At 34.6% G+C, this 12,196-nt stretch overlaps 1 protein-coding gene across 1 annotated transcript; it reads right to left on the reverse strand.

Moving 5' to 3' along the window:
• Positions 1-5,159: 5,159 nt before the first annotated feature.
• Positions 5,160-11,059, reverse strand: LOC127882029 (aggrecan core protein-like). The gene is made up of 11 exons (XM_052430413.1): positions 10,880-11,059; positions 10,480-10,593; positions 9,986-10,090; positions 9,037-9,109; positions 7,774-8,325; positions 7,096-7,371; positions 6,766-6,918; positions 6,490-6,552; positions 6,096-6,377; positions 5,581-5,763; positions 5,160-5,349 (listed from the first exon to the last, which is right to left on the reverse strand). The coding sequence occupies exons 2-11, from the start codon at positions 10,591-10,593 to the stop codon at positions 5,309-5,311; spliced, it is 1,842 nt and encodes a 613-aa protein (XP_052286373.1). The 5' UTR covers positions 10,880-11,059; the 3' UTR covers positions 5,160-5,308.
• Positions 11,060-12,196: the final 1,137 nt, after the last annotated feature.

The raw sequence follows: 12,196 nt of genomic DNA on the forward strand, positions 1-12,196 counted from the left end.
TCAATTTAATGTATTATGATGTGTTTTGTTCTGTACAAATCGTAATTTTGAATAATAGCAATTTTGTCAGATTTACCAAATGTACTCATAACTGTTATTATGTCCAGAGTATTTGGGTTGCCTAAATTTCGTTCCGTATGGGTACCTGCAAGGGCTGATGTTTATGCTATAATTACATGCATGTGATATAATTGACTTGTATTTTAGAACACCTGTCAACAAGTTTTTTTAACAGTCTGTCACAAACTGTTCTTCTATTCTAAAATATATGATGCATGATGTGTGTACTAGTACCATTAGAATGTTTCTCATCAAACGAATGTTGTCACTATGGGTTAGTACACAATATTATTATTATTACACTGACTTATGAAGACCTTTTAAACGTAAATTACATTCTATTTCGTACGAATTAACTACAGGAAGAAATGAGATAGTGTTCCGCTCCGTCGTAGACGAGCATGTAAATTTCTATGTGCGCTGCACAAAATCGGAAAGTTTAAAGTTTAGTGTATGCATTTTTCATTTAAGACAATACAATTCGCTTGTATTGACTTAAACTGTCGTAGACAGTGTGAAATTGATTACGAAAACACGGAATTAGATTTATTTTTCCGATCGGTGAAGTGTTGCACGTGGTGTTTTACTTAAAATTCACCATGGCGGATAAAATAGAAAAGCCATCAAAACCGTCAGAGACCCCAGTTGTCAACGAAGACAAGGGGAAACGATCGTGTAAAAAGCCGACGCCTTCTACTCCCTCGACGGGTAGTACAAAATCGGAAGAAATAAATGAGACAATTCTGGCATTCATGAAGAATGTCCAGCTAACTTTGAAAAAGAATGATGACCGTTTGACGGGAATTTGCAACAGACTCGATGAGTTTGACAAAGAAATAAATTATGAAGACTTTTGTGAAGAAGAGGGAGAATTCTATGAAGAAACCCCCTGTGATGTAGTGCCGTCGGATGTTGTTCAGGGAGAGAAAAGGAATGCAGCGGAAAATTCGAGATTTTCTAACATGACTAAAAAGTTCAAGATTGTTGAATTCTGTGACCTGAACTTTGGTGAAACTCTGGCGGTAAATTCTAACGAGTTATTCAAAAATGGCATTGATGAGACAAGATATGAGGAATTAGTTAAAGATGAAAGAAATGCCAGGCCAGAAATTGTGATGGCCTAGTGACAGAAAAAAACAAACTATCTAATTTGGGATGAATTGTCTTCATCAGGTAAAACGAATGATAAAAAGCTTCGAAAAATTGAAACGTCTGTGGTCAAAGGGGCGACCATATTGGTGAAAGCCATAAGTCAAATGGCCGTTCTGGAAAAAGAAAATCCCAAGTATGCAGAGGTCGTCGAAAACTGCAATGAGGCATTAGCATTGTTTGGACACGCTAACAATCAAATTGTTCTGACAAGGCGGGATTTCTTAAAGCCCGAGATAAGGGATGAATATGTGCATCTGTGCAACCATAGTGCACCATTCACAAGCCTACTATTCGGGGATGAATTTCTAAAACTGGCCGAGAGATTGAGGACATTGTCAAAATGAGCAATAAACTTAACAAGTTCGATCGCACAAGAGGCAGGCCGCCCTTTAGAGGTATATTTCGGAGTCGAGGCCGTGGTTATAGGGGCTACTCGGGTCGAGGTACCAGTAGAGGAGGAAACATGTCATAAAACTCACCACTTCAAGGGCCTTATAACTACCCAGACTAAAAAAACTTCCAAAAGAGGGAGCAGTTTAGACAGAACAGGAATTAAAATCAAAGGTACGTTCCACCCCCTATGATAATTTCATTACAGGCCAGTTAAAATATCATGTACATGAATGGATTAAATTTACAAACGATCCTGTTGTTCTTGACATGGTTAGACATTGCCATATTGATCTTACTAGTAATTTTAATGAGAATGATTTCAATAAACAAAAAATCGAATATTATTGAAACTGATATAGGAAAACTTACCAAATTGAAGGTTATTAAACCGGTTCAGCCCCAATCCGGTCAATTCCTGTCTCCTATATTGTGAGACCTAAGAAAAATGGAGTACAAAGAATGATTCTTAACTTAAAGACATTAATCTCCTATATTCCGTATCACCATTTCAAAATGGATACTTTCGAGAAAACATTACAATTGATAACAATAGACTTGTACATGGCAAGCGTTGATTTACGCCATGCATATTACTCAGTTCCTATCGCAGAAGAAGATCAGAAACTTCTCAGATTCATTTGGAAAGATCAAATATATCAGTACACATATTTCCCAAATGGTTTGGCTTTTTGTCCACGTCTGTTTACAAAACTTATGAAGCCTGTGTACTCAAAATTAAGAAATATGGGTCACATAAATTCAGGCTTCATTGATGACAGTTTATTATGTGCTGAAACGGTTTACATGTGCAAAATGAATGTTTTTGATACTTAACTTTTAATGAATAACATTGGATTTATGATTAATTTAGAAAAATCCGTATTTGAACCAACGACGACAATTATCTTCTTTGGAAATGTGATGGATTAAAAAATATGATAGTATATTTACCTACTGACAAAAAAGATGCCAATTGTACAGAATGCGAAAAATTGAAAAAAAAACTCTCTGAGCGCAAGATCAGGCATGTTGCAAAAGTAATTGGCTTGTAAGTAGCTTCCTTTTCGGCCGTTGAATATGCAAAATTGCATAACAGTATACTTGAAAATGCAAAAATCACAGCATTAAAGAAGGCTCGGGGAAATAATGATGCTAAAATGTATATTTACTCAAAAATGAAATTAGATCTTTCCTGGCTGATTGAAAAAAATCATACTCAATGCAGACACATTGATCATGGAAATCCCAACATTGAAATTCAAACTGATAGCAGTAAATAAGGATGGGGTTTTGTTTATGAGAAAGTTGAAAATGGGGTTCGATGGTTAGATACTGAATCATGTCATCATATAAATGTATTGGAATAAATGGCTATAAAGTTCACTTTAAAAGCTTTGATAGATGTTTGTAAAAATAAACATGTATTAATTCTTACTGACAGCTCTACAGCTGTTGCTTATGTTAATAACATGGGCGGTGTAAAATCAGAGGGATGCAATGAGGCTGCTCTGGATATCTGGGATTTATGTATTGAACAGGGCATATTGATAACTTGTTCTCATATATTAGACAAGGATAACAAAGCAGATCGGCCATCTAGAGAATTCAAAGATCAGTTCGAATAGGAGCTTTTAAACTCAATTTACAATTCAATCTGCAAGCTATGTGGGTCTCCTCAAATAGATTTGTTTGCATCTATAGATTGAACAAGAAAGCGCAGTGACCGGAGATTAATTCAGTTTCAGTTTTTATAAACGATGTGATTGAATTCCTCACAACAGAATACAACAAGGGTTTAGGTTATAACTCGTTAAATACAGCTAGGTCGGCGCTAACATCGTTAGGAATAATAATTGACAATTATCAAGCAGAGAGGCATCCAAATGTAGTGAAATTCATCAAAGGTCGCTTTAATTTGCGACCACCGGTACCTAAATACTGTTGTACTTGGGACGTAGATAAAGTACTACATTATCTAAAGAAACTTTCACCTGTAAAATTAATCTCTCTAAAGGATTTAACATTAAAATTGGTTATGTTGATTGCAGCCATAATTCAAACAGTTCAATTGTTATCAGTTAATAATTTGAAGAAGTTACGTTCAAAGTTCGTTGTTCACTTCGATTGCCTCTTTCGTTCGCAAGGTGGATATCATATACATTACACGTTTGTCATACTATTGGGTATTGAAGAACGTACATATGCTTTTATTGTTTTTTGTATGTTACTTGTAACACAATAGCAACAAATTACGTGTCGCCCATTTCTTTTACAGTTAGTTTTGTATCAGTGTATTCATAGTTTGAGTGGCAAGTTTGTAAGTTTCAGTGTTCACATATTGGAATTATTTGTATTTTATAAACAAATACTCTGCAAACATTCTTGTTTTTTAAAGCTTCCAAAGACAAATGTTCGTAGAAACTAGAAAGTTTGTAAAGAAATGTTAAGTGATTTGATCTTATTGATGCGATATCTTAATCTCATCCGATTAAAGCACTAGATGAACGTTTCCAAAAAAATAAATAAATAATACAAACATTTTAAGGTGACCGAAATAATGACTTAATTTCGGACTTTTTTATATAAGGATTATATGCATAACGTACGTGGATGAATTGAATGTTTCAAACAACACACTCTGTAGCTAAATTTCTTGTTTTTCAAAAGACATTTCGCAATTCACTGGTATATTACCCTTGCACAGAAATGGTAAATGTTATTTGCAAAACACATTACATAATATGCGGTGTTCTAAGTCCGTTTTTTTGTTCAATTATCAATATATATTTCATTTTATTTGCAAAATGCTTGGTGAATGCTGCATACGAGACGGACAACTCATCGATATTTTGAAGACTACATGTACCTATGTTTAGTAGACAGTTTGCTTATTGCATTTTGACAAAACAGTGTGTCTATAGTTTCGAGTGGTCTGTCAGATACTTAGGTACACGGTAATGTATTTTAATGTCAGAAACTGACAACATGTTCATAGAAGCGACGTTACTGCGTTTTACAGGACTGACAACAATGTGCTTTATAGATTATAGACACGTGTACTTTACTTATTATTAGTATATTTCCGACGCTCCTTTTGTTTAATATATACCACAAACTTTTATGAATATTGCCATTGTCTCTGTGTGCTGCGTGTATACAGATACGACAGTTAAGAAGTTTTAGTCCCATACCAGTTTGACCGAAAGGAAATATAGGTATATTCCCGGTGCGTCTGTCGGTTGTGGCTGCCATGACTACAAAAATTTGTGAAAACCGCTAAATAATCAAAGATGTTATATGATGGTTTGGGATATTTTTATGAATCATATTTATTATTAAGTAATAAAATAGTAACCTTTGTAATAATATTACGATGTTGTTATGTTTTTAACTAAATAATACTCTCGTTTGTTTGATTAAACTGTTTGATTTAAGTGTCTTATCAATTGATTTTAGTTACATGTATATGTAAACCTTTACAATGCGTGGTAGTGGTAGTCTTTAGGTTAAGCACTTGTCGATTTGTTCGTTGCAGATATAGAAGGAAGAACACATTCTTTTCGTCTGTTTTATATTGATTCAAATGTACAGTCTTGTTTCGATAAATAAAACAAATTGTCTTATTATGAGATACACAAAACAAACACAATAGCAAATGTTGTATGTGAATGTTTATATTTCATCTGTCAGTGGTATCCACTTTTCACCCAACCAGCACACTTGAACCGTGACTTGACAGAACTTCTGGAAAATATATTTGACGACACATGTCAATTGTGTATTTAGGATATTTGGATGGGAAAACATCAATACAAAGACTAAAATTATATTTATACGTTCAACAATTAACGTACATAATGGTACATTAAAGAAATACTTCTGGTTCGTATTTTCAAATTGAACATGTAAGTACGGGTTAACGTTTCAATTCTCATTAACAAGTTGTAACATTACACATAGTTGCGAATTTCTTACTGTATTCGCAGAAAGTGTAATGCTTTTCTCCCACGTCACCAAACAAAAGTCCCTGTTGCCCACAGGGTATATCGTCCCATTTGCTGCTATTGTATGGTATAAGTGCAATACAGTCCTCGGTGTTATGACTTACGAAGTTGCTCGTGTGGTTTGGAACCCAGTTCGTGTAAGATACACTTTCACCTGATTAATATAGTTGTAGCTTTCATAATAAGACACAAGTTATATAAATGTTGTCATGTGTTATTCACAACCCTATAAGTAAATTGGCGAGATCATGAATTAATTGTTATTTGGATGTGTGTGTATGTCCAGTAAGGCACAGATCCACACTCAGTATGGTTCAAAATAGCTACTTATTTAACGGGGATGTCGTTAAGATACATACATACATCTTTTAAATAATGTTTGTTCTATTTTCAAAAATAATATTCAACCACATTCTGTTTACAATCATGTTCATAAAGACATAATCATTTTATTCGATATGAATCAATTTTGAAGGTCACACAAACCTGAAGTCCATTCAAACTGTCCTTCAACGTTCCTATCATGGAGCCCGATCCAGACAGCGTGGTCAGTATTATGACGTGCCATAAAGGCGTCCACGAAGGCTTGCTCAGTCTCACTTGTAATTGCTACCAGATGGCCCCCATGTTGCTTACAAAGAAGCTCGCTATGCGTCCAGATAGCACTGTGCGTTTGAAGCTCATAGCAGCTGTCACCATATTGGGCCAGTGGATAATTGTTTCGCCTTGACTCCTGCTGAACTGGTCCAGCACACATATGAATATCTCCTGAAACATGTACCGATGTTCATGATTATGTATAACATACATATATATAAATAAAATATATAAGCATAAAAAAACTTATAATACATCAAGATTGATAAAATAAGAATATTACCATCTGTGTTAGATAATTGTAGCATTGGTGTGGTCGTTGCCAAAACTGTTGACATTGTCGCCCCTGAATTAGGAACAACATTTATTTGAACACTTCAAATTAAATGTTTCTCTGCGTTAATTGATCGAATCAATAAAATGTACACAAATCGACCTGATCGTTTGATTTTTATTTTTATTTACAAACACACACTATATAAATCAATTATATGCGATGCAATGGTTACATAATTTCTACCCCGTCAGAATGTTCATATTGAGATGTATTTCATCTTACTGAATTCACAAAGGTAATTCAATTTCCTTGAGCACTCTACATCGTTCCACTGGCCTTGGAATGTTTTAGCACCCAGTCCGGCACAGTCCTGAACTCCGTGAAGCAGGACGTCCTCGTGTCTACCAATCCAATTGGTGTAGTTGACCGGATCACCTTAGTTGTACGAAGGGACCAAATAAGGTAATGACATACACGCGTACCACAATTAAAATGGCAGCATTTAATCCGTATCATTAATAAGATTTTTATTAATTGAAATTAGCGGGTTTAAAAAAAGTTTCATCACGTGTTCAAATTGGAAATGTAGATACCAAACGAAGCCAAACCCACCTGAAGACCACTCATAGTGTCGTTCCAGGTTTCTGTCATTCAATCCAATCCAGACGTCATGTCCAAGATGCTGACTGGTCACATGGTATATGGCGTCCTGATGCCGTTGATCAGGTACATGGGCTAGGTGACCTCCCCTTGCTACACAATCCGCCTCCGCATCCGTCCAAGTAGCCGCCGTTGGCACAATCTCGTAACATGTGCTGTCTACTGTGAAAAGGGTCCCGTGATGTTGTTGTGCGTGTTGAAAGTACTGTTTGGGGCATCCGTACTGTACTGTTTTTAATATAAATCGTTAGTCAAATCAACACGACCAGCTTCTATATGTAAATAATTGAATGCAATTTATGTATAATTATAAAAAACAACAATTTCAAATGTACGGCCTAAATGTATCTCATTTTTGTAATTAATTTAATGTATTGCAATTTAAAACTTAAAACATATAACGTGTTATGTAGTTCATTGTACGTTTTACATGGCATTGTACGTTTTATATAATGCATTTTACGTTATACGTTGCATTTTACGTTAAATATTTTGCATTGTACGTAAAGATGGATTTTTATTAATAACGTTTGTAATCAAAAATCATATTTTAGAGGAATAAATAACATTAACGTCATTTTCCTTACTACATGTATACGCATGCATTTAATTAAATTCGACACCACGTACCTTGTGTGAACGGTCCAACGGAACTAGTTATGGTTGGTAATGTAGAATAAAAGTGTGTTGTCCTTTGAGTAGTTGTTGGTTTCGGGGTTGTCGTGATGATTGGAGTGGTTGTCGTAGTTGTTGGTTTAATGGTCGTGGTTGTTGTTTGTGCAGTTGTCGTAGTTGTTCTTTGTGTGGTAGTAGTTGTAGGTGGAGGTGAAGTAGTTGTTGTGAGTTGAATCGTTGTAGTGGGTTTCGGGGTCGTTGTTATTGTGGATTTAGGTGTTTCAGTTGTTGGTAATGATGTTGTACTTTGTGTGGGCTGTGTAGTTGTTGTGGATATCGGCGTTGTTGTTTCATACAATGTCGGTAGTGTTGTTGATGTTGTTGACTTAGGCGTTGTTGTTGTTGATGTTGTAGGTACTGTTGTTGTTGTTGTTGTTGTTGGATTCGGAAAAGTTGTTGTTGTAGTGATGGGGGCCGTAGTTATTGTAGTGGTTGGTGCAGGTGTAGATGTGGACGGCATCGTTGTTGTGGTTAATGTTGACGTTAATGTTGCTGAAGTCGTTGTGACTAAAATATACGTTGAATATTATGTACCAAGTCGCCGTTTTTTTCCTATGAATAAAATATAACGTTATTTGAATATTAATGTGATGTACACTATAATGAACGCAACTAAAATTTTAAGCATACTAAAATTACTTTCTTTTAATGGTCCAATCAGCAACTGTTATTGTGTTTGTGAAAATTGTCTTCTTCTGGACTGTTATTCATTAAAAGGTGTTGAGGGTTTCTTCTCTTTTAATTCAACTATTCTAACATACGTCCCCAATTTTATATTAGTATCATCAGGGCATTAATTTGTGTTGAATTGGAAGCTTTGACATATAATTAATAATGCATTTCGTAATAATTTAGTATTTTTTAAGTGAGTGCTATTTCTACTAATATTTTATAAGCTTACCAAACGTATCTAAAAGAGTCAAACTAACAACCAGTTTAGTATACATTTTAACATCATATGTATATCAGCCTAATTCGAATCCCACATTCTCAATATAAATGCGTACACCATTACATGCAAAATAGTCCGGTTGTAGCATTTAGGTGCTTTGTCCTAAAGCAAAATGCTGGTAAACTGATCTGACCATTCAAAATTTAAGAAACGGACATATTTCTAAGATTATCATAAGTTCAGGCAAAGTGTGTATTCATATTGAGAGTAAGGTGAATAAAACTAGCCGTACAAGTCAACACAAGAACAGGTTTATGTCCCAATACCTTTGTCCGTCTCTGAAGGTTCCCCAGGGCAGACTTGCGTCTCAATTCCCTGACCTTTCGCCATATACCCGTACTATAATACATTTCAACAGCATTTGATAACTTTCAAGAGAAAGCATAAATCAACGAGTAAAATATTTGCTCGTCTAAGCAAAATAATGTGAATATTTATTACTTTATAATCATTTAAAAAGCCTACTTGGAGCCAACCAGATTAAGGATAATAATACCCATATTATGGACGAAAGAAGCAAAATCAACTTGAGCATCAATCGATCTTAATCAATTGAGCTTAACAAAAGTGGTAAAAATGATAAGGTTGTATGAGCAGAAGATAATTAAGAAGAGTATTTGCAATTGATAGCAATTTTTATACGTTTTGTTTTAAATTTAGAAATGTTTGTTACGACTCTCAAGGTAATTTATTTTATCTAACTTTCAGCTTACGCCTTCATATGGGTTTTCAAGCATTTAAACAACAGATGATAGGCTAGTTTGCGGACAAACGATAAGCAATTTATAGTTATGTTTAAATTAAATTTTGATCTAACTCAATAAATAATGATACTACACGCAAAAGTAATTTAGAAATTTCCTAGCGCTTGATGTTTGTATACGAACCACAAAATAAAACAGAGTATAACACTTTTTAAAATTATATATCAAGAAGTGTTACTATGTAATCTATCAAATCACATAAGCCCGAAATCGGAGTCTGCACGGCAATTATGCAACTGGTTGTATGCCAATTTAATTTTACTTTTTATCCAACGGGGCCTTAACGCTTTATTTCCCAGCGAATACTTGTACGTTCGACGTTGCGTTAACATGTCTATCGGAGATTGCTCGAGTGGTTTTTTATTCGTTATGGTCATTCTAAAAAACAATACGACTGAACAAAATCAGTTTGACATGGAAAGAAAACGTGAAAATAAAAGTCCTCACATACTTGTTTTTCAAACTGGATGTTGACCCAATTGGCATCGTTCGATGGTGGGCCTTCCGGTTTGCAGTCAAACTCGTACATGTAGCCAATTACAGAGTTCTTAGCTGTCTGCATCATTTAATACAATCACTTAACAAGCAAATATGGGTATGCTTACATAAACACATTTTGTCTGGTAGAAATGTATACTGATTTGCTGAATTAATACCATATAAACGACGCCCATTCGTTTAACAAAAACTTATTTATTGCAGATTAGTTTTACACCTTGTGGAAATGAGTTGATGGCTAAACAGTGTCAGGAGATTTTTAAAATTATTTTGAAAGCTTGTCATATGACTGGCATGAAAAAAAAGGTCATATGGAACGTTATCGGTTTTATAATAATTTATATGTTAAAGCATGCTGCATATCACAAAGACATATCTTTTACTTAAAAGTGTATTAGACTATTAAACATCATTTGGCATTTTTGATTGTATGTATCTGTTACTTACCGACGCGTACACTGTGCTCTCGACATTGTAGTTACAGATGCAAGAGAAATCGGCTTGCACGGTGGATGCCATTAGTAGCACCACAACGGTCACAATACCTTGCCAAAGCATCATCTGTAACATGTGACGGTACTAGATAATCATGAATAATAAATGTAAGTATTATGATAGATTGTTATAAGAGTGATTGCTTTTAGCGATATTGTTCTAAGAGAACTGCCCAATATATAATTCATATCTTAATGTGTTTACGTATTAATATTCATACTGTCAACATCACGCACACCTTTATAGCGTCTTATTTGTTTGCAAAAGGTAAGCATTTAATATACAATTATAGTTATTTACTTTGGTGAAAAATTCCTTAACATGCAACCTATTTATAAAATCAATTACGTACCTAAGTTTGTACAATTCGTTGACGTGGTTAACTCATTAAGGTTATACTTTGCAAATTGGTATTTGTTAGATATGATACACACCGCTATCTGAATCGTGATCTCTCGTCATATTTAAAACGATTCCAATCTGAACTCGGGCATAATTTAGACACAAGACACTGTTTACAAACACCGAACTTTTACGGAGCCGTAATCGCATATTGCACTGTTGTTTTTAATAGGAACGTGTCCCATTTAAGACTCTGACGAACTTAATATCTTAATTAGTACATTGTAAACATGACTTCAGAAAAACAATTTAAAATTAACATTGTATAAATATTTCGTGTGTTATATATCAACTTAATATGGATACAAACAAACTACCTTTACCATAGTGTTTAGTGTACACAATAACACTAGACTAATACATAAACCCATTTTGAACGAGCAGTACTGCTATAGTTTTGATACGTTTCTTTGAATACGAGTGATGTTGTATCATAATGTTTCATTTAGTTGAACTTTATGTTTAATAGCTCTAGGTAACGTGTGAAATTTGGGCCAACTTAAAACGCTATGCCTGTCTTGGCCATTCCGAAGAAGTAACCTAGTTGTATTCATGTTCGTGTTGTCAATTGTCAAATTGTTGGGCAGTTGGTCACTGGTCGCATGTAAAGAAACTTGAAGAGATGATAAGACATATAAACATGTATCACTGATTAACCAAGCCATAGGCAGTTTTATGACCTTTCGAACGTTAACATTGTTTAACTAATGATATCTCTGCTTGGTTGCCACATACTATAAGCAAAGTGATGGGGAAGTGAAGGTCATTGCCAACCATGGCCATACACGTGACGGACATGTCTCAGATAGGATGAATAGCCATATTGATTCGACAAATATTTTAAATTTACTTAGTTAATGTTAGGAAAACACGGTTGCAACACTACCAAAATGCGACTGTAAAGCAAGATGCTTCTGTACGGGGACATACTCATTTAGAAAATAAGCTGACGAGTTAAACACAGAGGCGATGCTACCAAGATTGCTACGTTTGTCAAAACCTGAGTTCACATTTGCGAAATATACACATGATGTTTAAAGGTCTTTGCTAAACCTATTGAAGCCATAATATGTGTAAAAGCTATCAACACAGCTATTTCGACGTGTTATTCCGAAATTCTAAAAATAAATAAATAAACGCGTATCAATGAACCCATGTTTGGTATAAATTTGTCGAAGAAGAACTATATTAACTTTCTTAGAACTTTTGATAAATATACGCGGTTTAATAGTTCATTTGTATAGTTTAATCCGCCTTTAATGCTTCA

The sequence above is a fragment of the Dreissena polymorpha genome, chromosome 5 (genome assembly GCF_020536995.1).
Source record: "Dreissena polymorpha isolate Duluth1 chromosome 5, UMN_Dpol_1.0, whole genome shotgun sequence".
NCBI classification, from domain to species: Eukaryota; Metazoa; Mollusca; class Bivalvia; order Myida; family Dreissenidae; genus Dreissena; species Dreissena polymorpha.